Genomic DNA, 27,390 nt, shown 5'->3' with positions numbered 1-27,390 from the left:
TGTAGTGAGCCTTGAGGGAGGAAAACAGTTCTTTCTCCTTTCCGACTGGAGCCCCTGCATACGAAAGTCGAGCTGCATCACTGTTGTCAGGTGTTCAGGAAAGGAGCTAGGTTGAGGTACTCTTGCTAGCTCATCTTTCAAGTTCTCATTCAACCCATGCTTGAAGACGGCAAACTGTGCCAATTCGGGCCATCCTGTCTCTATGGCAGTCTGTTTAAATCGGGTGATATAGCTCATCAGATCCCTGGAACCATGTCAAGGAGAGATTCGTGGGCTGAATAGGTCAATTCAGGTCTATCAAACATTTCCTTTAGAGAGCAGCTGAATGTAGGGTAATCCTTAATAGAAAGACTGTCTATGGTAACCAATGTGGTAACCTCAGCTAGTGCATTCTTTGTGAAGTTAGAGACCATAAACCCAATCTTGGCTCTGTCTGCTGAAAAGGACAGAGGCCGAAAGGCGAAGTACACAGAGCAGGCGTTGATAAACCTTTTTGGGATATAATCATACTTCTCCATGTTAGGGGACGTAGCCAGGGGTTCAACCCTCAAGTTCTCTCTGACCGCCATTAGTTGCCTTAGGGTTGAATTCTCTGCTTTCAGTGACTGCACTTCATGAGATAAGGACTGGAGGGCGTTCATCAATTCTTTGAGCTGATTTATTTTATATTGGTCATCTCAAACTGTGAGAATGTAGGCACTTACCATTCGGAAAAATGATGGTCAGCCAAAGCTTCTTGTGGTTATTGGCACCAGGCATCCTGATCCCCTCTCCCATCCTTTCATGCGTTAAACAGAAGGAGGAGCGGGGAGAGGTCCAGTTACCAAGCCCGGGCTAGGGAAAAAAGGACATTTCCAGAAAAAAACCCTTGTTCAATGTCATCAGATGGTAGAGGTGCTGGTGTTCGATGAATTGCTGGTGAGCAGATGATGTATTCAGGGCAAGGAAACAAAGATGGATGTCCTGGGCAAAGGGACTGAGCCGAACACAATGCAGCTGAGGAGCCACATAACAACGGGAAGGCACAAGGAGTAGAAACAGGTAGGAAGGAGTAAGGCACAGACCAGCGAGGAGGCAATTACTTTTAGAAGTGAAAGAAGATAAGGAAACAAGCACCTGGACAGCAGGAATACCTGTTGAGATGCGATGACCAGGGTCTCCAGGCTCCGTTTAACGCTGGTTGCTGGCCTGGATTGCGTAGGCGACCATGTTGAGGAAACACTAGACCGCGGCAGCCGGAGAGATTAGTTACGTGATGGCATAGCGTTGCTTGCGTGTGCGCCAGCGGTTTTACAGGAACTAAGAGCCAAAATGTCTGACACCATGTGAAACAACATTGTAAATTCATGCGTTCCATGCAGTTGGCACAAGACTTGTGCAGCTGTCATAAAGTGGAAATTATGTAACTAAGTGTTCTTTAGGGAAACTAAGTGTTCTTTAGGGATACGGAGCATACTGCTATAAAATAAAAAATGTCTTTTCAGTTTCTTCCCCTGATGAAGACGAGTCAGTTAGAATTAAGCATGAATATGGTTATTCGCAGAAATTGGTCAAGATTAGTTTGCGAGGAGACAATTTGAAGAGCATCATCATAAGTAAATTGGATGATGCCATAGAATTTTTAAGAAGTATAGTGGGCATGTAATAATAGCATGGCATCAAGAATTGTAATGAGATGAATTGTGCTGTAAGCAAAATGTTACATTGTTGCATTGTTGAAATGGAGACATGCAGACTACGTATTTTGAGTAACATGTTATGGCCGTGATTGCATAGTGGTTAGTACTCTGCGTTGTAACATGTTATGTATTATGGATTTTGTATGGGAGAAGTTTAGCATATGTACTGTTTCAAATGTGTGATTTTATTGTATGCATTAGCATTTTAATTTTTAGGATTCGTGCAGTTTTGTGTTGAGTGGTAATACGTGCATGGAATTAAGATGTATCAAGAATTCAATATAATAAAATAAATACACTGAAATTAACAAACGGAGTCGTTGTGTTAATGTTTACATGCAAAGTTCCCCTGTCTTAGAGTGTGTCATTGGGACGTTCACAGAGTTGTATGTTTGGGAGGCCAGATGGATTGATCAGAAATAACGTACACAAGGCAGTGCATTCACAGGTTTAGGTGTTTCATTCTTGTGCACACAGGATGGAGTCGGAGGGTCACCATGGGATACTTTGCAAGGTGCCATTATCATTCAAACAATAATAATCATATACTAAGAAGGGATTATGACAGACAGCAAAGGGGTTCTTGACCTAGAAATCATAATACAACATCCTAATAGAAATTCAAGAATTGCTTTTAAAAGCTAAATCCATATAATCAGATCACATGCATAAACAGCTGCTACTAATTAGTGTCATTGTTGTAGGCAGTGCACCATGTTCAGAATGGCATTTTACCGAGCATTCATCACTCATTGCACTACAGGAAAAGGAATTTGCAAACTAATGAGAACCAATTCAGCAGCTGTGTGGGCTAACCAGATGTGTCTGCAAATGAATAGGCTCTGTATATTGTTCCCCCTGTCAGTGCAAGGTGCCCTCCAAGGAACATGTCAGTTTAGGTAAAAAAGTATCGTTTGATGGTGTTGATATGTTCCAGTTCTGACAGAAAAACTTCTATAAAGAATTCAGTTTCTGATATAGGAAATTATCTTTGCTGTATTTGCAGATCCCATTAGCTATGACCGTAAATGAGACCCATGAGCATGTTCTTAGCATGGAGCATGCTATTACAGAAATGTTTCCCATCACATTATTTGAAAATACATGAAAGACTTACATGTTCAGAACACCCCTGCATATAACTGGACAAATACCACTTTAGTGTATTGAGTTCCTTGGGGTGATGTTGGCTCGTATACCCTGACCTCAAAAGCTACATATTGCATGTTTTACTATAGTTAATCCATTGGAACAATGGCAATAAAAACAAGGGTCCCAAAGGGAACCAACCCATTCTCTAGCGGCCCCCTCAATAAGTAAAATGGGAGCCAATTCTTTATGCTTTTTTTACGGCCTAAGGATGTTTGAAGGGAGGACACTTGCCCCGCAATTCTCAATATATAGTATATGCTTTCTGGTTTGTTGTGCATTTGTCATCCATTTGGTTGTTGCTTTTCTTTGATGCCTCGGGGTAGCCTCACACCAGCCAAAACTATCTATGGAACCTTCATCTGTCTCCCCTTGAACCTTCCAGATCGCCTTCCCCACAGACAGTGCCATTGCCTCCTGGCTCACAGGGCTCCCTGTCCCTCAGAGACCCTCATTCATAGCCTACCTCCCTCCCATTCCTGCCCCACATACATTATTTTCCTTCTCCTCCTCCCATTCCTAGCCTCCACCCCTTATCCTTCTCCCAAACTGTTCTACTATTCCTCCGGCTCTTTCTACGCCGGCTTCTTTGTTGGCGGGCATCTGTGGGTAGCATTTCCTGGGTGGCCTCTTTTGTGGGTGGTCCAGGAAATGCAGTACACAGACCCAAAATGTATTTTCCTCAGCATCCTTTTTTGACATCGTCTTCGCTTTTCAAAGGCTTCCATCATGGAACAGCGCTGACATTCGAACAGATTTCTTGGGAATCGGAAGTTGCACACGTTTTCTCCTTCTCCCCAAAGCAAAACCCAAATAAATAGAAATCTATGCTGCCGTCGCCACACATTGCACATGCAGTGATCAGCTGTTTGACAGCTCACTTCATAGCTCAGAAGACCTCTGCTTCAGTATGGGTTCGTTCTGGATAGAAGCACATTCAACTGTGGTGCAGATACCCGAGTGAGTTATTGCATTGGATAACTTATTATCACTTAAGAGGTGCAGATGGTACCGATTAGAAAGGCAAGGGGTGAAAAAAACTGCATGTTTTAAAACACAATGACTACAAGTAGGTGATGCATTCTCTTTCACTGAGTCTCTTTCAGTCTTGATAGTAAGTGTAAAACCCGGATTAGATTTTGGTATGCTCACTGTGATTAAACATCCCCTCCTTCCCACTAGGAGTACAAGGATGAGTAGTGGCTAAACGCCTACGCAGCCCTCCCACTTCTACCAAGCAAAAGTGATCCCAATCATAAAGGTGAAACAAATACAGCTAAGATATATGCCTCCTTCGCCTTTTGTGGTAACCTGGGAAGAGGGCAAGCTATACTCTCTGAAGGGGTGTGCCTGTGAAACAGTAGCAACCCAAACAGTTCTACAGTCCAAAATAAAGGAATGTTCTACCAAGGTCCTGTTGATCTCTGTGGCACCATGTAGAGGTATGCCTATCACCACACTCCATTCATTCCTCCACACCAACTCAGAATCACAATACAAAGTGCAGAGAAAAGCATGGAAAATCTTACCATCTCGCACAAAGAACCACAGAAAAATGAAGCCAAATGATAGCAAAGAGTGTCTGTGGTTTGGTTTTAGAAGGGGTCCAAGGGGGTGGGTGCAGAGGAGTACAGGGAGTGGGGGGAGAAGCTGGGGGCAGGGAAAGAATTCAAGTAATTTGAAAGAGAGATGGGAGTGCCAGGTACTGTTCTTAAACACTAGCTTTGAGACTATGGCTACAAAGGGCTGTTCTATTTGCCATTACACATACATATGTATGCCATTCACTATACTGTCACTACTGTGGGATGGTGTCACAGATTAGGGACAATGTGCCACGATCTTTTTCCGTTTGGTGAATCAAGGAAGGTCAATGCAAAGAGAGATTGCATAATGTGTAGTGCTCTGGACCCAGACACGCTGACTTTTAGGCACTAAGTTGCACAAAACATGCTCATCACAATTTACGTGCAAAACATGTGCAATACCAAACTTTAAACATTCAAATAAATTAGGCAACTTTGTACAGCATAGAAAGATGCAAAAATCTGGGTAATTGAACATGGGTGGCAGGAAATGAATAACAACAATTTTTGAAAAAGAAGGCATCAGTACAAGGTGGCCGGTGTGGAATTAATGTGCCAGTATTAACGTTGGTATTAACGTATACCGACGCATCTCCTCACCGGCCAATTACAGGTTTGCCGGTGAGGTGCCTGAATTACATCCAGCTAAGAGGCAATTACAGGTTTGCCGGTGAGGTGCCTGAATTACCTCCAGCTAAGAGGCAATTACAGCACAAATTGCCAGTAAAACCAGCAAAATCTCCCACGGAGTCCAATGGGACTCCATGGAATGAGGATTTACACCTGACACGAGCACTCGTAATCCAGCAGTAATACAGCTGGACTGAGTGCTGGTATCAGTATTTCAGTTTGCCGGTATCCTGGCAGATTGACCACCAGGATACTGGCAAATGTACTGAGCTGGCATGCATTGTGTGAGCCAAAGGAATCAGAAATAACGTAACCGGTCTCTAGAGCCCAAAGTTGGACCAGTGGGGCAGTTAGGAGTCAATAAACCTTCTTGCTATTCTTGGTAATTCAGCAGCGTCAAACCATACTTCCATGCTGTGAAAGCAATTCAAAGAGAGTACCAAAAGCAGCACCAATGGGCTTTGAAGGTTCGAATTTGACAAACAGGCTTGAAACGCAGCTCCAAGCAGTTCAGGGAAAAACCTGGCTCTCAGATTTCTGTGAGTCCCAATCCAAGTGCTCAGGGGCAATATAGGTCCTTGTTCTCGTTCTAGCAAACAAAGGGGCGGCTGGCAAATACCTACAGAGGTCCTCCAGTGAGGTCCTAGGTACCGGTGCAGCTAGGAGAGAGGCAGGTCTTGTTCCAGCAGTAGGTCATCCCAATTTTCACTTTGGATGGTTATGGAGCAGAGCATGCCCCTCCCTTGGGTCACCTGCCTCCACCTCCCAACTGAAGTACTATGGAAAGGACTGCTCTCCCAGCAGGGTCAAATGAATTCTTATTGAAGGTTTGAAATACAGAGATGAATCAAAGGAGTGGCAGACCCCCTTTTTTTATATATGCGAACCACACAGGTCATTGGACAAAAGCAAGCCTGCTTAAGGGGTCCAACGTGCTTTGTGGTAAAGGAAGTGAAAAGGACAGGAACAAAAGAGAGACACAGAGACAAAGAAATATGAGGGACCCTTGCTCCAACTATGCAGAGTTCCCTCTTTTTTTACACTAACCCATCCCTTCTAAGATCCATAGCACTAAAGGCCCTTGCTATGCAAGTCCTTTTGAGTCGGATTTGCCGTTTGATGCTGTTTCCCAGGACATCCCCTGCTGAGGAGCTGTCTTCTTGTAGAGAGGTATTGCCAAAATTCACAAAGGATCAAAGGGGAGGCACAGTCATTCAGTCTCTTGCCCTGTTCGTGGCAGGGCCATGATGTCTGATCAGAATACCCGTAATCTTTCCACAGCATGCCTGTGCTCACAGTATTGGCACATTTATGAGACAAATCAGATGTGGATTCTTATATTTCTGTGAATTGCTCAGTGGTATCACAGAAACCTCTCGGGCAGTGCCACGTGTGTTCCAATTTACATTTCTGTGAATTAGGTGAAGACAAGAAGGGTAAGTCTAAGAAGCTCAGAACCACTTCCTGATTTGCCCTCAGGGGAAATCTTTGTGATGCAGGCCCCAGAGAGAAGCTTTTTGTGATAGCCACATATAAATACACATGAAACTCGTTTCTAGACATTTACACTGAACCAAATAACATGGCAAAAGGCACTGGTACTTTAGATGAGACTTCAGTTCTACTCTACATTTCACATTATTTTGGTTAAACAAAATAGATTACAAGTGCAGTCATTGAAAATTAATACAGTCTTCGATAATGCACACATGCATCCCGATAATGCACACATGCATCCTGCTATGTGCTTGGGACCCGGGGACATAACAGGAATGAAATCCCTGACTTTTGCATTTGTGTTATGTTCTTCAATCAGTGTTCTGTAACCTGCTCAGTTTTTCTTGTTGCAAATCACTCCAAAGGTCCTAGCGCTTGTCTTTTACACGGGTTCTAGTTCCAGTTTGGTTTTCAGCCTGTCCTTATCAGCCAGCTTCATTAATCATTGTTAAAGCCTCGGAAATGGTGGCAGTCTTTTTAAATGCACCTTTACCCTGGTGAAAATGCTCTTGGAACGCATGCTAATTTATTTACACCTCACATTTTCCAGGGGCATCCTTTTCATCATGACAACGAGCAAAATGTGCAATCAAGGAGGATGCCTAATTTGTGATTGGCGCCTCTCTCGCTCTTTCAGAAAGGCTTTTCTCAGTTCACTTGTAGAAAACAAGATGCGTTGCATTTTCTCCGACAGGTCCATAGTTCTTACAGTACACATATTGTGTGTGTACTCATGTCAGTGTTCATTTATTTGGCAGGACTGGTGAAATGGCCTCTGAGTTATGTTGCATAAGTAGTGGTTAGCATGTGTCAGCTGCGATGCTTTCTGTTTTATTTTTGTTTCATAAATACAAACAACCATGGCAGCATTTTAATAATTGTTACAACCGCTCAACGCTTTCTGTTTTATGATTGTTGTCAGGCTGGCACAAGGCCGAAGGATTGTTCCAATATTTTAGGATGTTTACAGTATGCACTATAATATCGTTTGACCTCTCATTACACCTCAAGATATTCGTTTTAAAATATAAATGACATGCTTTCCATAAACGGAGAGCTCATACTGTTTTAAAGTCAGAACTATACTAATAACTTTGGTTTAGACTGGGCGAGGTTGTGAACTGATGCATATTGCGCAGTGCACTTTACACCATATTGACACTGTGATCGGGTGGTACATTTCTGCAACTGTATATGAAGCTATATTTTTTTAAACAGAAAAAATATCATTGCATGAATATATTACCCGCAACCTCAAAACGGAGTATTTATCACAATAGCATGACATGAGTGCCTTATCTGCTTTCTTATGTGTTTTGGCAGGGAAATATACAGAGTGACTGAACGTTTACAGAGGGAAAAGACGACACTTCTAAAACAACTGGATCTTTTAAGGTAACCCATTTAATCATCTGCAATTTGAGTTCATAGCTAATCAAAATCATGTTTATCACATTGAATGGGCAGTGTGAGATTGAGAGCAGATTTTATAGAGGATTGGGGTGTGATGCAATGCATGGCTGTGTTTGCTTGATAAGGTCTGTCGCTCCGCATAGAGGAAGGATAGCTCCGGGGCAATGCGTTTGTCTTGAGCGCAAGACACTGCTGTGCAACACAGGTTCGAATCCCGTTCCCCTGCTTAGAAACCACTCATTGGTATTAAGCCCGTAGTAAATGAACAATAAAAAAAAATAAAAAAATAAATAAATAGTTTTATGAAATCAATACACAGTATGTGTTAGTGTCAATGTCTGAGTGAGAGAGGGTCACTCTGTAATTGGGCCAGAAAATCATGTTTGGTGTGGTATGGGGCTTGTAGTGAGAAATTCATGGGCCAAGTTGTGTTTTGTGGTAGCCTTTTTTTGGTCAACAGCAGATCAGAGTTGAAGATTTGTGTGTCGTCCTGTGACGAAATGGATTCTGTTCTGCAGGAATACAAGGATGAGTAGGGGAAAAATGGGCCACTGAACCCTCACACATCTACAAACAAAATCCGAATGCAATCATAAAGGTAAAACAGGGACAGTTATGAGATATACCCCCTTCGTATTTCGTGGCAACATGGGCCGAGGGTAGGCTATGCTCTTAGGAGGAGTGTGAAGTTGAACAAGTAGTGACCAAAACAACACAATATCACAGTCCAAAATAAAGGGAATGTCCAAACCAGGTTCTGTGAAAATATATATACTTTAATCAAACACACCATCTGCAACAGATGAAATGGAAAATACTGTGCAAAACCCCACCCCAAAGGAAGAACGGAGAAGATGCAACAGACTAAGGAAAGTAGCAGTCTGAGCACAACTCCAAGGGTGGTAGGTAAATTACTAGCCACAAAAAGGATATGTCTTTGATGAAACCCTGAGTGATCATAACCTAACCAGTCTGCAGAGCACAAGTAGACTGAGAGGGCAGTTTATGGTCAAGAGAATCTGGATTCAAGTCTTAGTGAACTGACGCAGTCAGACCCAGTGTTGAACGTCGATGCGGGCGGATCATGCTCAGTTCGGGCATATTGGATCGTTTCGACCCAAGCAGCAAGCGGGTGTTGAGTAGGGGCAAATGCAGTCACTCATTGTGGTAGAAGGGCGACTCTCAAGGATGCAGGTCCGGGCGGTCCCAGCATCGCTTCTCATTTGAGCCAGGCCAAGTTGGGCTTTAGCTGTAGAGAGGGGCTGATGAGTTTCGCTCCAGCAGTTTCAGTTGGCGGTGGAGGGTTGTCGAAGTGGTGATCTTGGGTGCATCGAGGTGCAGATCGATGAGGTGGCCATTCAAAGGCTAGCTGGGTCAAGCTGTGGTTGTAAACCCCGATCAGAGTCAGCGTGTGACTCACCAGTGATTCAGATCAGGTACAGGTATTGAGCAGTCCCTTCGGGCCTAGCAAGTGACAGGCTTAGCTAGGGTATGATGCAGCAACAAGCTGGTTGGCAGTGCCGGCAATAGTTTGGATTGGTGGAGGGAGGCAAAAACCATTTCCAGGGCCTTTGCTCTCGTTCAAGGTGCAGAGAACATGGAACAACCGGTTCATTGAAGTAGAACAGGGAGATTCGGCTGGGCTGGCCTTCTGGCTGCTCTGAGGTCCACTCAGGGGGACTCAAGGACAGAATGGATCCATTCAGGGTCTGTTCTCCTAGCTTAGGAGATTCTGGTGCAGAGTGGTAGGTCCTGATTCACAGCAAAAGGTCACTCCTGATGTAATTCCCCGGGAGTGGGTAAGGGACAGTTCTTCCTTCTGCCTTGGATGGCTCCTTCTTCACATCCGACTGAGGACTTTGGAAAGTGCAACTTTGCCAACGGAAGTCCAGTAAGTTCTTCCAGAGTGAATCTGTGGGTCTTGAGAGGATCGGATCTGGAATTTGAAGAGAATCCACTAAGTGGTGGGCGAGACACCTTCCTTTAAGGGCTCCAGTCCTCAGGTGATTGGTCTAAAGATAGCCTACCTTAGTGGTCTAATCCCTGCTCCGGGATCAAGTGGACTTTGCCCTTCTGATTAGCTTCAGAGCAAGTGGAGAGGACAGGAAAGGGAAAGAGAGGCAGAGATAAACGGAATGGTGGAAGTCTCCTTCTAGTGACTAGAGCGCTCCTGCCTATTCAGTCCCGCCCCTTTCCCTTCCTGCTAACAACAGAGGCCTGTGGAGATGCAGCACCCTGGTGTGAGGGTACTCCTTTTGACTGGGTGTGCCCCTTTGATGCCTGGGCCCAGGACAGCTGCCTGCTTTGCGGCTTTCTCTGAAGGTGTTACCTGCCCTCAGAAAGGGATAAAAGAAGAGGCATGGTCCTCTGGGTTCAGCAGTATGAACCCATCTGACCAGAATACACAACACATTCCACAGCAGAGCTGACTCACAGAAGCTGACACATGTGCAATGTCGACTGGGATGTGGCGGCCATGCTCATAAGTAGTACCATGCACAATGCCTAAACTCAGGCATAGATCTTTTTGGAGTTTAACTTGCCACCATCATGGGTTACTTATAATCACTGTTGTTTTGGTACTTGTGTGGGTATATCTTAAATGCCATCCCAGTACTGGAGAAACGTGGCTGTCTTTGCAGCTGTCGAGTGTGTATCGTGTGACCTTTGAACCTACCCTACACCATGAATAGAGAGGGTGCTGTGAATCTGGACTCTGATGCAGCGGGACACACTCACACTATGCTTTTAGAATGGAGTTGGCGAAGAAGGGAAATCTTGTTAACAGATTACCCTTTGGAGATGGAATTACTTGCATCATTTTATAAATTAATACAAATAAAAAAAAGCCAGACATTTGCACCCCGGCCAGATTACAATTACTCACACCTCATCACCTCTATGTTCTAGGACCTCTATTTGATCTTTCCTGTGCATTTATTTCCAACTTTTGTTCCTCATTCTTACACTGTAATGTGTCCTTCCCTGTGCTTAATCCCCCCGCACATTCTCTTATTCACTGGCACGCCCTATTTAGCTCTCCTCACTTATATACACTCCAGCGAACACAAAACACAGGACAATTGCCTTTGTCACGCTCTGCACATATAATTACACATATAATTACAGCCACTGGTGTACATCAGCAGTCTCCAAAAGCTAGGTCAAGGCCTACTGGTAGCTCAGGGCACATTGACAAGATCCCGAGCCACTTTAATCAGTGTCACGATTTTCTTATTAAAAGGCAGGTGCATTCTTCATTATATGTTTACAATTAATAATGCATCACTGTATTAACCTCTGGCACGAGTCCTACCTCTATGTTACCCAAGGATAAACTATGCCAGAGCCGGCAAGAAAGTGCAAGGGTACCATAGGGGTAAGAAATGCAATGGAAAAACGCTAAATTTCTGAAACAAAAAGGGTGTGACAGGGCTTTAAGTGGGCCAGGGCTGAGCCCCGTTAGTGTCGAGAAAGGGCCCGCCCCCAACTAGCCACAGCCACTCTGACACCTCAGGCAGCCCGTGTAATGGCTGCACAGATACACGAGCTACCTGCAGGCGTCAATGCTTTGGATTAGGGCTGCCTGATGTCTATGTACTCATACAGGAGGAGGGCTGGACTGCCCAGCCCTCCTTTTGTTTCCGAGTAAATAGTCATCACCCAGCATGAAACCCCTTTGCTTGGGTGATGACTATTACTCAGAGTCTGAAACAAAAGGGAGAGCTGGGCATTCCAGCCCTCCTCCTGTTTCAGAGTACAGAGACATCAGCAGCAGGCTGAACTTTCATTCAAGGAGCTTGCAGTTAAAGTGTTGCCTGCCATGCAGCTCCTTGAATGAAAGGGCAACCTGCTGCGTGCGAGCTGGAGCACATTGGTGTTACACCTTTGGTGCGCCCGTCCTTCTTTTGTTTAAAAGGAGGGGCTGGGTGCATCAAAGGTAATAATGCTAGTGTGCTCCAGCTCTATTTATTTTACCAGCCCCCCCCCCTTTAGGCAAGGGGGGCTCTTGCTAGGGGGTGTTGTCTAAGTACACCCATGCTTAGGCGAGACACCCTAACGAGAGCCCCCCTCGATTTCTAATCCCACTTAAAACACTGGTGGTAGACAATGGGGCAGAGGGGAAGAGGGGACAGCAAACCGATGCCAGATTGTACATCCATACTTAGGCCACACACCCTAATGAAAGCCCCCCTCAATTTCTAATCCCACTTAAAGGACTGGTGGTAGAGAATGGGGCAGAGGGGAAGGGGGGACAGCAAAGTGACCACACATTGTGGTGCATGCTGTGAGAAACCGGAGGTGTTTCTCCCATGCTATTCCCGGGGTTCCCTGACTCAGGTAATCCGAACCCTGGGGGTGGACAAGCGAGGGAGGATCACATGGGAAGGGGACCCTGGGAGACTGTGGGAGGAACACCCTCGGGCAAGACACAGTATTTCCCCCGTTCCAGTACATCTCTACCCGACGTCTCCTCTGTCGTTATGGGATACTTTTGTAAACAACCCATTTGTACACAACACTATAGTTACCCGTTTCACCATGACAAAAATCCACATGGTGTTTCAATCATCCTTCAGAAAAACTACAACTTCCATAATCCCTCCAAACAGTTTTTCCTAAAACCACTGGGACGAGGAAGAGGCAAACCAGAGCCATGAAGATTACCCACAGGAATCAATGTAATATGAGTTCCTATGGGCAGTCTCCATGTTGTCCCACTCTTGAGTATACATTTCTACAGGGGTACTACCCCACACATTCGGTATTGGCCCCTCCTACTAAGTGGGGATATAATACAACTACATTTCAAACAAAGGAGGAGCATTAATCCATGATATATATTAACATTTCAAAATGCACAAAAAGGTTGTACGTGGACATTACCATATAAACCTGACACTCTCAAGTATATGTCCTCAAATTGTTGCATACAACATATTTTAATAGTAAAAAAAACCTCAAAGCTACAAGACCCTGACGTAGAATTCTAAAACACTTAAAAAGCATATGCACGTTACAATACAATATTTTTTTTTAATTTTTTTATTGACATTAGTTTTGTAAAAAAAAAAAAAACTTTTTTGTCATGCTTTCCAATGTTTACATAATGTAAGCCTTATAAATGAAGTGACAGATTCAAAGTAAGATGAAGGTTCAAAGTAAGATGACAGGAACGAGCGGAGGGGTGTAAGCAGACAGACACACAAGAAAATACTGATTTTAGCTCTTAATGGCTTATAACACGTCAACGTTAGGAATAATTGAATCCATAAAGTTGATGGTGGCACAGGTTAGTTGGGTGTTTGTCCCTGAAATGAAATAACTCCACCGATCCTGCATATTTCCGTTTTTTGGTGCAAAACGTTCCAAATGCAAGGAGCGTTGAACAGCGATTGCTGGGCATCCCGTTATCAAATGTATGCTCGTTTCCACATCTTTCATACAAAACCAGCAGATATTACTCGGTGTAGACGGATCTTTCCTTTGTATCAGCACCTCACGAGTTTTATAGAGATTTAAACGTAATCTTAGAAATTGATTTCTATGGTATCTGGAGGGGAATTTCTCAAGATATCTTGGCAGATCTCCGAGCTTCTTTGATGAGACTCCCAGATCTAGTGATGAAGTAAGAGCATTGCGTTTATTCATGTTTGTTATCCAATTCCATTGATGAAATTTTTTTTCCGCAATCTGCGGAGTCGACAACAACAATTCTATGTTGATGTTAGCGTCGAGTAGGATTGACTTCAGTTTTGCTTCCCATTTGTTAAGTAGGGCTGCTGATGGATCGTTTGACTGTTCAGATAGGATCTCATATGCTTTTTCTGGTGCTGATAGACGCATTTTCCGCAGTGCTGAGAGCGACTTCCAGACCACTGAATTATAAAGCGAATCGAGGCCCAATTCATATCTGATTGCAACCATTGAGAGACATCGGGGTAATTTCAACACTTTTCGCCAAAAGAACCCCTCGATTTGAGTCCAAAATTCCGCTTTTATGTTCCATCCTGCCTCGCTTCCAAATGTTACTGCCGGAGATACCTTTTGCATGTAGAAGATTATTACTGGATGCAGAGTGAATTTTCCATACTTAGCATGCAGTTTTGATCCTTGTTGAGCGAGAATCTTAATTCGGGATAGAACATCAAGGGTCCAACTCTGTTCGCTGATAGAGGTGTTGAACAGCACTGCAAGGTAACGAATTGCAGCGGTTTTTTCTAGCGCTTCATTATAACTTTCCAGGTGAAGACTCGCTTCTTGGCCTGCATATTTTGGCCGATGACAATAATTTTTGATTTCATAACATTTATTGCCAGATGATTTTGATTTACATAGACTTGTAAGGATGTCAAAAGTCTTTGTAGGCCAATTTCGGTGGAATCAAGTAAGACTATGTCGTCGGCATAGAATAACCAGCTAAGCTGTTTGCCATTCGCCTTCGGTGGAAACAACCTTGTTTCGGACAAAGCTGCTGGAAGATCTGAGATGAACAATTTGAATAGTAATGCGGCTAACGGGCAGCCCTGTTACACTACAATATACACAAATGCACATAGGGCTATGATGGGTACAGTGTGGAGTAAAAACAATTACTTTGGCTCTGTGCCTTGTGTGCAGGTTCTAACTTTCTGTTTCTTGTGTTTTTAAACATTGAAATTTGTTTTTTTAGTGTGTTTGTGTATTGTAACATGTGCCACACGCACTATCATCTTGTATTGCCGCTCTTTTAATACTTCTTCCTGTACTTCCCTTATTCCCTCTCACTCTGCTTTCGCATCTATCTGCGCTGACGCTACCTCCTCCCTGCCCTCTCTGTCTTCTACCCTTGACTCACTTTATCCTGCTTCTCCTTTTTCTCCCAACTGGAAACCTCCACAACCATGGCTCATGCTGCAGCTGTGTTCTCTGTGACGTACCCTTCACCAAGAGGAGAATCACTGGTGGTGTCCCATTCTGAATATAACTTCTCTATTCTGTCCTCTCTTCACTCTTCAGGTGACGTTGGTCTTCTCTCTCTACTATGCAATCATACTATTCTGATTTCCTCTTGGGAGGGCCTTGTCTCTCCTTGTATTACCTCTCACTCCATTCTTCCTCTCTTTCCTTTCTTGTTTCTCCACAGAGACCCCTTTGTTCTCTATCTGTGAATCACTTTCTTTCAGCATGCTATGTGAAACACTCCTCCCTCCTGATTGTTCTTGATTTGTCAGCCTCCTTCGACACCGTCGACCGCTCCCTTCTTCTTTCCTCTCTCTCCTCTCTTGGGTTCTTTGGGTCTGTTGTAAATGGGTTTCAGTCCTATTTATCTAATGGTACTTATTCTGTTTGTTGGACTGGGAAATCCTCTACTATTCACTCTCCTTGTCAAGGGCCCTCATTACAACTCAGGCGTTAAGGGTTTAACGGCGCCGTCAGCGCCGTTAACCCTTAACGCCTGATTACAAGAGTCCCTTTGCGGGTTGGTGTTTAACGCCTGCTTTTAGCAGGCGTTAAAAATCCAACCCGCAAAGGGACTTTGGAGCTAATTACGGCACCGTAATTTACGGTGCCGTAATTAGCGCCTTCCCCATTCCCATTATGCCCTATGGGGGCAAAAATGGGAATGGGGAAGGGCAAATGGTGAATGGGGAATTACCGCCCCACTCACCTTGGAATGGGGCGGTAATTCCGCCATCCACCATGGCGGAATCGTAACCTTAGCGGCATGGACCATGGTGCTAATAGCACCATGGTCCTCCGCCAAGGTTGTAATGAGGGCCAAGGTGTCTCCCAAGGGTCCGTCCTGGCCCTTCTTCTTTTCTCTCTCTACAATTGTCCTCTCACCTCTACAATTTCATCCTATGGTCTGTCTCACCACCTTTATGCTGATGACACTCCGCTTTTTCTGTAATTTTCGGCCTTCACCCCCTCTATCCATTCTAACTTGACTCTGTTTGTTCTGGCTATTCAATCTTGGATGGCTGACCACTATCTTTTTCTTAACTCCTTTAAGACCAAGGTTCTTTTCTTTCGAGCTTCCACCATTCCTCCTCCTTTTCCTCCAGCTTCTGTCTCCTTCCCACCTTCCACTCTTCCTATTTCTCTATCCGTTCGTGATCTCGGTGTGCACCTGTATTCTTCACTTGCATTTACTTTGCATATCTTCTCTCTTTCTCGCTGCTGTAGGGTTCATCTTTTTAACATTCGTAAAGCGCAGCCTTTTCTTACTTTTCATGCTTTCAAGATGCTAATCCCCACTCCTATCTCTTCTCGTCTCTTTTACGGCTCCTGCCTTCTCATTGGACTCCCTGTCTCATCTAAATCCTCTAAAGTCTGTTTATAATTAATCTGTCCGCCTTCTGTTTTCGCTTTCCCCTTGTGACGGAATTTCCTCTTCTCTTCCATCAGTTCGATGGTTGCCTTTTCACTCCTGTCTTAAATTTATTTTGACTTTCTTTGCCTGGTCTTCAAGTCCCTTCACAATCTCACCCCCTCCTTATCCCTCTACCTTGGTAACAGTTTGCTCTCCCTCCCGCTCCCTTCGTTCTCGGTCTCAATTCCTTCCAACAGTTACCCGCCCACCTCGTGCTCAGGCCCGCTCCCGCTCGCTCTTTCTCTCTCTTGGCCCCACTACACTGGAACTCGCTCCCGCGTTCCCTTTGCTCTGTTTCTTCTTATGCCCAATTTCTTTCTGGCCGTTTTTGTAAGAAAATGTGTTCAGCGCTTTGCCACAAAGCACTATATAGATTAAAATAAAATACAAATGCAAAAATAAAATAATTTTAGAATTATCTAGCAGATTTTGTATATAGATTTGGATTCCTGGCCATTTAGAGATGGTCCCTGCGATATGGCTGTTGCATAACCTAAGAAGCAGAAAAATACCTGTTATAGGATCACTCGATGTGATTCAGATTATACATTGATGTTTGTTGTTCATAAATTGCACCAGAAATAATGACTTCCATTTTCTACCTTTGCTTGCTTTTTGCCATTGTTCTTGGCAATACGTAGGTAGTGTGACTTGAATGGTTCATTTGTGATTGATGAAGATCCCATGGTTTTTAAATGTCCATAGCCCATCTAGTGTGGCTATGGTCGAGCAGCGAAGGCACACTGTTAGGCAGTTTCACATACAGTACCCTTTAGGAACTCTACACACAATTAAGACTACAAGTGTAACTACAATTTCACCTTTGGTACAAGCTTGTATTACACAGTAATGTGGTAGCAGTGGCTGAGCAGCCAAAGTTATCTCAAGAGTAAAGTGAGCATTATTACAAGAGGTTACACAAAGGGGCAGCAATCACAGTGGTTCAAACAAACACTTACTCAAGGTTTCTTGGTAAAAGAATATACATTTATTTACACAATCAGTTGGAAAACATTCCACTAGCAAGAGCAGCTCAATATTGGAATCTAATATACTACAATACACAACCAATCAGTTCCTGAACAAGTTCAGCTCCCCTGAAGTGGGAGCAAAATGGCACTTCAGTTACTTTAAAAAGGGGTAAAAAGACATGGTTAAAAGAATTAAAGCACAAATACTTTCAGAGGTAGGGAAAATAGTTTCAGTTCACTACAATCAGCAATTCAATGCAATAGGCCTGGGCCAAAGTCAACGGTTCAGTGTCTTGGATAGGATAGCACAGTTCTGGTAGTAAACAGTAAAGCCTTTGCCACGGTTTTTGGAAGTAGTTGGTCAGACGAAAAGTTATTTCGGTTTGGGGAAGGACAAGCCTTCAAAGTTGGGAATGTTTCGCAAACTTTCACCGCGGCAGAAAGGATTTCTTGACCGCACTTGCACAGTACCTATTACAGGGGTCAAGTCCTAAAAATTAAAGTGGGGGGACTCATCACCAATGCAATGGAATGTGACGTCGCCAGAAATGTGCATATCAAGGAGTAATATGCACATTTAATAAAATTGGCTTCTCATAACCACCCAAATTGAACAGGACGAATGGCATTTGCCCTGCATAAAGTCGACTCAAACACAAAACCAAGACAGAATATTTTCGTCTAATAGTGTTTTTGAAAATGTTAAAATGTGTGCATGTTTTAAGCTCCAAGAACAAATCCAAATGTTTCCCCTGGGACTTGCAGTACCGAAATGGGAGATTTCAGCTTTAGTTGTTTGTTATTTTTAATCAGGTTATATAGTGCAGTGATGAAGTGTCTGGCCTACAAACCTGATGGCTGCGGTTTGATCCCAGAGGTTGGCTTTAATTCAAAAAGGACATCCAATGTTTCTCTTTTAGCTAGGGGGGACTGAGTCCCCCCCTAAATAAAGTGGGTGGACTTCGTCCCCCCGTGTGTACCCTCGACTTGAGCACTGTTTTTAAATGAATAAGAGCTTTAGCTGAGGCAGTTGTTCCTGGCAGTTCCTGCAGATCTCACTGTTATTGAGCTTCAGTTGTGGGGACAAGAAGGAGGACGTCAGGAGGTTCCTGCACTGCCCAGGGAAGAGGCCACAAGCTTGGCAAAATGTTGGTTTAAGGTGTGAGTGCCTTAAAGACCACAAACAGGTATCCTTGTCACTGGCTATCTGGTTTTCAACAGCACTCTGAAGAAAATTCAACCAGTATAGAGATGGTGTCCAGGTGACTTCCGAGTTGGTTGTTCCCACCAAACTCAAGGGAAGAAGTTAACCTTGAAGGGCTTCTCTGTCTATGGAGTTTCAGGCAATTCGGACCTGCAGCAGGGCTTCACCGGTGGACCAGAAGTTGCAGCAGTATTCTTCCTTCAGCTCGTCTTCGGTTCTTTCATTCCATTGGTCAACTCTGCTTTCCAAGTTCCAGAGGCCTGCTTTTAAACAGTTTTTCCCCATTCATTCCAGCCTAGCTGTCACTCACCCAGCAGGGTGGCTGTCCTTGCCGGAAAGCCAGCCGTCCAATCATGCCAGTGTGGATTCAGATCTCCTTGGAGACTAAGCACAGAGAGTTTCGGGAACCTCCCTCACATCCTGTCCACCCCAGACACTCAGGCGCCAGAGGAGGGCTTTAGCACTGAAGCCCGCCAAAGGCCAATGAACAAAGGGACCAAACCTGGTTTGATGTGCAGAGTTAAACACAAGAAGGATCTTTCCTAAAAGAAACTGTGAAAAAAGGTGACCAGAGTCTGTTTTGGGCGCCATATAGAAAAACATGGCTGCCCTGATTTTTAGCTACCAGTGTTCACGGTCGGAAAACATCATGGTAGTTTTTTCTAAACCACTGCCACCAGCCATTTCAAGAGGGAAAGGTAACATTTGACTGTTACACGAGTGTTTACACTCAGGGGATGCTAGGCAACCCCTCCAGCACTCTATAGGAAGATAGTTTGTGCTGGGTCTGTACATTTTAAAAGACTAGACGCAATATAACTTTACATGCTCTGGGAGACGGTAGTCAGTACCAGAGAAGGTATTTAAACCTTGGGAAGTCTGAACGACATCCCTGTGCCACTGCACTGAAGGTGCTGTGTGACACACAAGAAAAAGATGATGCCTATGGAGTTGTTTTAAAACTCCATATCCAAAGAACACAAAAGTAAAACACACATAAAAATACATGAAAGAGTGGGAAAAAAGGCTCACACTCCTTCCAGGTAAAAATTAAAATCCTAGAAATCCAGCAAAGTTGCTGGGAGTCTCAAATGGTAAGGGAAATGAGCAAATTCTTGAGAATTCTCCCTAACACACACTTATGCAGAAGTGTATGGACTTCCGAAATACAGTTTACTGAGTTACTGGTTCACATAAAGGAAAGTCCAAAAGAGATTAATGCTGGTTGAAGGTAAATGAGACCTACATATATATGCTTAGCATGTATGTATAACATGTACAAGTCTCTGTTATGGTGACATGACAGCCTCTGGTATTTTCAGGTTTACTATTGTGTGATGCCAGATATTTAGCCCAACCAGGCATGAATGTCTCCAAATTCCAGCCTGATGGCTCTTGGCAAGGCTCAGAGCCTGTATTTCCTTAGTTGCAAATGTTAGAATGAGAAATAAAGTGACAGCACTGATTGGTTGTGTGTGATACTGATTCTGATGGTGCAGTTGTCCCAATGTTTGACGTAGCCGAATGTTAGCCTATACAAACCACCAGGTCAGAAAGGTTTGATTCTTTCTGATGAGCGTCATCAGTTTTCATATCCCCGGACTGCCCTAGTTACCAGAGGACAACTGTTTTTAGTTTTTCGGATTGCACTGGCAGTTCTGGCAACATTGAAGTGTTTTAGCTGCTGCAGGAAGCTTGTGGGTCCCCAAAGAAGGTTACAAAAGGCAACAAAAGAACATGCCACTGCTGGGGAGAATTGCCTCTTGCCCATAAAACGATGATCCAGCAATGGCAGCTTGTAAGCAGATGTACCATTAGCAAGCACGAGCACTCTCTGTAAAAACAAATGTCTCACCATTGAAATCCTGATGCATTGCAAGTCTAGTCTCTGGTGTCTCCAGGTCATGTCCTTGATTCAGTGCTCAGGTTTCTGTGTAGGGTCAGACACTGCAGGCTTTTGTTGGTCAGTGACTCCTTTGTTTGGATGACAGAGAGATATCAAGGCAATGACACAGGAACGTTATCTGGTCCAACACAGACAGGACTTCACCATCAGGGCTGATCTAGAATGGACCGCATAATCAGCTGAACCTCAACATTTTCATTCTTCATTCAAGGCTCCCCCCAACACTGAACAAGATAACGGTGTAGTCTGTCTCTCTTTATGGGTAATTTTGAGGTGGATGGAGGCTCACTGAAATTCTAGGGCTCCATCAGTTCCTCTCTCTCTTTCTCCTTCTCTCATCACGTCACAGACCTTGCCAAGAAGGCCCACTTTCAGCTTCCATCCTCAGAGGCATTCTCCCTTTCCTTACCTTCCCCCCAAAACTCAATGTCTCTAGAGCTCTGGGCCTCTCCAGGCTGGACTTCTGAAACAGCCTCTTCCTCAATCTGCCTAACACCTCCCTTCACCCCCTTCAACTAATCCAGAACAGGACCGCAAGACTTATCCTCAGCCTCAAGCCCAGGGACCGTATCTCCCCAGCCTAAAATCTCTCCACTGCCTACCGGTTGCTGCGAGGATCAAATTCAAGACCCTCTGCATCACCCACAAGGATTTCTGGTGCCTGGGACTCCTCTACATCCAACTCTCTCTAAATACCTCCCTGGTAGAGCACTTCGGTCTTCTAGCTCCAACTCTCTGCAGATCAGATGCTTTTTCAAGCAGAGAGTGGGGGGTAGATCTCTCTTCCACAGGTGCCTCCCTCTAGAATGGCCCCCATGCCCCTCACAGACTTGAGCCGGATCTCCTTAAATTTTGGAAGCTTCTCAATACCCTCATTTTCCTCATTTCCTCTTCCTCCTTCCCTCTCCCCTTTCCCTGTGTAAGCGATATACAATCAACTCTACAGCCAAGTCAATGCCTAGTCTGGGATGCCGAGGAAAACCCTTATTAATGTATTTTTATGTCTAGTTCAGTACTCTGGATGACCACCCTTGTAGAACACCCCCTCTTAGAATCTCCCTTACCCCACTGAGCCAAGAAGGAGGTTTGTTTTGCAAATTAAAAGGTTTATTTGAGAATTTAAACAATATATATATATCACACTTTATAATAAATTAATATCTGATAGTACACTTAGACATATGATGTTGATCAACAATGGGTAATCTGGCACTAGCATACTTCTTTACAATCAATGAGGAGTTAGTATAGGATGGATAAAGTAGCAAAAATACTTTTATGATTTCAAGGGAAAAGCAATGAGGAATAAAATGCAGTACAGAAATACGTGATATGATTTTAGCAAAAGATAAGATAATCACTTTTTCTCCGGCAATTCACCCCTCTCCCCTATGCAATGCAAGAAATGGAAGGAGATGGAAAGAGGAGCACACAGTTCTCAGGAATGCAATCAAATACAATACGAAATTCAGTTCCCCCCAGCAAGCTTAGAGGAAACAGGTAGGAGTTTGAAACACAGGCCCAAAATGCTTTTTAAATGTGATGGCAATGGATGGGAAAATGTGCCAACTGATTTTAATTCCCTCTAGAGATTCAGGGTGAGTGGGAGATGCGTGTTGGTATTAGTTCAGGCTCACTTTAGCAATGCTCTATGAGTTATTACCAGGTTGCAAACGGATTTTAACAAAAGAAAGAATGGAGCTGCTATTTTGACAAGTGGAGAAATTGAGCCGAAATCGCAAATCGCGGTAAATTTCACGAGTGCGTAAATCGTGATTGCGGAAAAAGAATAAGGAGTAGGAAGTCTAGGCTTGTTGGAAAGCTTAGATTCTAAGCTTTCAGATGAAAGTTAAATTTCGTTCCTAGCCCAAACGGTTCCAGAGATACGGACGATTAAATAAAGGTAGATTTTCGGATTTAAAGTAAAACTCAAAATGACAGGTGACAGCTTGCAGCTTCAGAATTGACAGGTGACAGTTGTGCAGCTTTACAAATGATAGATGACACGATTTCTAGGAGACTGTTCTACTCAGGTTAAAATAGTTTGGATTAGATTATTTTAACTAAGAGATTGGTTCTGCACAGTTCTGCTAGGTACTCACAATATAAATTTGAACTAGGCCTTGTCACGGATCAACACGTCCGGCTGCGGTTCTGTCTGCTCGGCGGGTCAATCAGGCACCGGTTCTGCTCACAGCGATCTGGGTCAGCTCTGCTCTGCTGGTCTAGCCTCTCTGGATTCAGCGGTCTCTGGTTCTGTATACTGCTCTGCTTTCCGGTCCGGATCAAGTGGATTCTGGATGTAACACTGCTTTCTGGGTACTGGCAAGAGTTCTTGGCAAAAGAATTCAGACAGCTCGCCCGGCTGTGGAATAGTTTGCAAATGATTTTGAGGCCTGCTGACAAATACTTTTGCTTGCAGTGGGCCTTCTTGGTTCAAAGTTCTGTAGTCTCTGTTTAGCTTGGAAGTCTAAGTGTTGGATCTCTGGATGTGAAGTCGTCGGTCAGCATGCTCCGCAGCAAATGGAATTGAATCTCCCTACCTGTCCCAGCAGTCTCTTTTTATGTGTTTTGAAAATGGGTGTGTGCCTGGACCTAGCTAAGCCTACCCCTCTCTACTTGTCATTGGCCCAATTCTCCACTCTCCCATTATTGGGGGAAGGAAATGGATTGTCATCATGATGAGGTCTGTTTATGGGTCAGAGGATCCTCCCCTGGTCAGTTTGCCCACAAATCTATATTTGATTCAAATACACCTTTTCCAGATATACAATTTGTTGAAATTACATGTGCACATTATATATTCCTTATGGTCCATGCTTGTCCGCCTCTGATCTTCCTGGGGGCTTGCATTCAAAAATGACAACATTTTGCGCTTTTTAACTGGTTCTGCAATATCGGACATTTACCCAAAATTACACACATGTGCGCAAGGAGTATGGACATTAATTGATGAAGTGTCAGATTTTTAACATGCAGACATTTGGAGTAAGACCCTATTTTCCGCTAGCAACCCCCCAGAATACACCACAGGGTCCTAACGCCTCTTAAAATGTTCACAGAAAAATCACAAAAATAATGATATTACTTATATAATTCTGACAAGTCCGCACTATGAGTTATCTATCTTTTTAAAATTATGCTCTGGTCAAAAAGGGGTGTGGCTTCCCACATCACAGGGTGGAATAACTGGTTTATCCACTTCCCCCAAGCTCAGCTGGCTTGCAGAGGCACTGCCCCTCCCAGTTTCCCCTAAGAGGAAGCTATTTTACGACGCCCCCAATATAACATTGCCTGAGTCCAGGACAGGCCTTTGTTCAACTCCCTGTAGTCCCCAGCGCTCCACCCCTAATCTAATCAGAGAGGTGTTAACTCCTTTTGGCCAGGGGCAGAGTGGCTGAGCATCCAGTTTCAACTCCTGTCGGGGGTAGTTGTCAGGCAGAATTCAGTTTCATTAAGCCAGGTTTCAGCTAAATGTCACTTTTTGTTCCCAGTTTTCTACATTCAAATCAAACTGACACTTTTTACCTATACATTAAATAATTACTTCCTTCAAGTCAATTCAGAATATAGTTTTACATTGTATCCACCTCTTATCAAGTCTTTCCTTGGCCTGGTTTTGTTTCATTTGTTCAGTTTTACACAAAAGTCTGGTGGTTTTAAAACGCCGGCTTTCTGATAGTGGTGAGTACTGGTAATGCAACAATTTTTGGGATTAAGAAAATGAATTCCCCACAGTTCTGAGTTGCTTTTTTGGCAATCAGCATTGCCATTCCCAATGGTTTCAGGCTACTGTGTGTGTAGCCCAGTGGTGGTTTTAGGCAGTGCCCTCCTGTGCTCACAACATAGGCAAAAATGGGTGGCAGCCTATTCTTCATGTTTTCCCTGTGCACTCTCTGGGGAGTTCTGGCCATCATGATGTTTTCCATGCCAGTACTGCACAGTTTTATGGTAGGGCTTGTATGCATGGGTAAAAACATCCCACAAGCCCCCCCTCTTGCGATGGCCATTCTGTCCTTTCACTGAGGGAACTCGCAAGATCTGGGATGTTCGCCTCCTCTTCTTCCAATTCCATGGATGGCACAGTTCAGCATCTTTTCCTCCCTCCAGTCGATCAATCAGTTCTCCTTGCTGGTCCTGATGGGAGGACTGGGCGGTACCCCGGGCCCCTCAGGTCTCTGCTCGCGGTCCCCGGTCGTCCTCCTTGGTCAGTCTCCATGGTTTCATCTCTCCTAGGATGATAAAGCAAAGCAGCAATACCTATTCGTAGACATTTCTTCACCACTATTAATGGTGTGGCGAACATATACATTTTATGAATCAGAAGATATGAACATATACATTTTCTTTTTTAAATTAGGAGCCAAGAACATATATATATATATATATATATATATATATATATATATATATATATACACAAGGATCACAGAATTTTATATGCTATATGTGGAATATTTTAGGGTTGGAACTGAATTACTCTGGAGCGGCCCCCTCTGGTATTCCAGTGGATTCCTCCAGTTGTTGCAGAGTGTGCCTGGGATGGCAACACTTTAGCTGATTTATATGTACCCACTTGTCTTCCCCCCTCTGCCAGACTGCCTTTGGGGATGCAGATCTTATAGGCAACAGGGGAGATCTTGTCTATAATTTCAAACAGTCCCTTCCATGTAGGCAAGAATTTTCGCTGTTTGGCCTGGTTCCTTTGGAAATTGTATAGATAGACCCGATCACCCACCTTATATTCCTTTCGGGTAGTTTTTAAATCATAGTGGGTCTTCATGCTCTCGGCTGATCTTTCTAGATTCCGCTGAGCCTAGGCAAACGCATGCTGAAGGTGTTTCCTTAAATTCTCCACATACTCATGAGTTGTGGAGGCATTTATCAACGTTTGCTCTTGGGTTCTGTAGAGCAAATGCTGGGGAAGCACCATCTTGCTCAAATGGTGACATTTTGGTTGCAGATGAAGGGGTAGATCTGATGGCCATTAGGACCAGAGGTAATCGGATATCCCAACTTGGCCCAGAATCTGCCACAAACTTTTTTAATATGCTCACAATGGTTCGGTTGTATCTCTCCACTGCTCCAGAAGAATCTTGCATGTAAGCAATGTGTAGCTTCCTTTTAACCCCCAGTATCTCCCACATCTTTGTCATTACTTCACTGGTGAAGTGGCTACCTCTGTCTGACTCAATCCTTTGAGGTAGACCAAACCGGGAAAAGATGTGGTTAATCATCAGGGCAGCTGCTGTTTCTGCCTTGCAGTTTGGGGCTGGGAGACATTCCACCCACTTGGTAAACAAGCATGTAACGGTCAACATGTACTTGTTTCCTCTAGACGAGCGAATTACAGGGCCTACAAAGTCGATTTGCAAATCTGACCATGGCAGTCTCATCCCCCTCTTTTGGAGAGGTGCACGGTGCGTGAGGGATGATGGCTGAAATTGTGCACACACAAGACACCCCTTCAAATATTGGTTGAGGTCCTGGCCCATGTGTGGCCAGTATGCAACCTCTCTTAAGATTTCAAGTGTTGTATGAAACCCCCTATGACCGGCGGTGGCCGCATCCTGGGCGTGACTTAACATCAGGCTTCGGAATGATATAGGAACCACCCACTGATCGTGGCCAGCTTTGGATTTCCTTACCAGCAAACCGTCTTGGATTCTGAACATTTTTGGACATTTCATCAACACTCTTAGGTCCTCTTTCCCAATGTAATCGGTATCCGTCAGGGTAAAGTTCTCAGGGTCCTCAAGGTGTTGGTAAAACTTACCAATAATTGGATCCCCCTTCTGAGCTGTGATTAAATCAGCATCAGGGGTCTCCTTACGCCATTGTGCAGTTGAAAGATCATTGTGAGCATTTGTCTGGGACCTAGTGATAGCAGTGACCTGGATTTCCCCCAACAGGGACTCTATTTCTATTAGATCCCCTTGGATGGCCCCGGTTTTGGCCAGCTGATCAGCTAAGTCATTTCCAGTTTTGTCTGGTCCCTCTACTTTGGAATGACCCTTGATCTTTTTCCAGTAGATGGTCATCCCATTCGATGTGACCAGATCATCAATGTTTTGGATTAACTTCCCATGTTTCAAGGGTTTGTTATTAGCGCATAACATGCCTCTGGTTTTCCAGTTGACCAGGTGCTCCACGAACCCGTTCCGTACATAATCCGAATCTGTGATTATGACCAGTTTGTAGAGTTGATGCTGGACAGCAGTGAGGATGGCCTGATGCACAGCCATCAATTCTGCCACCTGACTACTTCGGGGACCAATTTTGTATCCAGCGGAGGGTTCTGGGAACTCCTTCACCCATGCATTCCCTACGCCAGCCACCAGTTCTTTCTCCCCGTCGTTGTCAACATGGTAAGAGCATCCATCCACATAGACAGTGGGCATTCCCTCACACTTGTCTTCTTCAAAGACTTTGTGTGGGGAATTAAGGTATGCCTCCATGTTGTCCTTGATTTTTAGACTTTCGTCCTCAAGACAGTTTTCACTGGCACAATCATGCAAGTCAGCCAGACCTTGCGCGAGGGGACTCTTCTTGTTTTGGCCATATCTGACCTCCACAGGAAAGCCTTGCATTGACAGAATCCAGGAAGTAATTCGGGAATTACTCACATTTCCGGCCCTGATTCTGTCACTTTGGAGATATTGCAGAGGCTGGTGTGGAGTCTCCACTATGATGTATTCCCCCTGGATAAACGGGCGGTAATTCTTCAATGCCCACACCATTGCCAGGAGTGCCTTCTCACAATCGTTGAATTTTTCCTCCACAGAGGATAAAGTTTTGCTCGCACAGGAGATTACTTTATTGACCTTGTCATGCTTTTGGTATAATACTGCTGTCAAGCACGTATTAGAGAACCCCGTCTCCAGGAAGAACTCCTTGTTTCTGACAGGGTAAGCTAGGCAAGGCGCTTGTGAGAGGCTTCTTTTGAGTTGTCTTACCGCCTCGGATTGTTCTGGACCCCATTCCCACTTGACCCCCCCC

The 27,390-nt window shown here is 44.3% G+C and overlaps 1 protein-coding gene across 1 annotated transcript in view; it reads left to right on the top strand.

Annotated features, from left to right (window-relative positions):
* CRACR2A (calcium release activated channel regulator 2A) overlaps positions 1–27,390 on the top strand; it is a 957,312-nt gene that overhangs the window by 718,817 nt on the left and 211,105 nt on the right. The window contains exon 9 of the mRNA XM_069628295.1: positions 7,865–7,936. Within this exon, the coding sequence (XP_069484396.1) occupies positions 7,865–7,936 (72 nt within the window). The remainder of the gene's footprint in view (positions 1–7,864; positions 7,937–27,390) is intronic.

Source organism: Ambystoma mexicanum, chromosome 12 (genome assembly GCF_040938575.1).
Source record: "Ambystoma mexicanum isolate Mex_15411 chromosome 12, UKY_AmexF1_1, whole genome shotgun sequence".
NCBI lineage: Eukaryota > Metazoa > Chordata > Amphibia > Caudata > Ambystomatidae > Ambystoma > Ambystoma mexicanum.
This window is presented reverse-complemented; position numbering and strand designations above follow the sequence as displayed.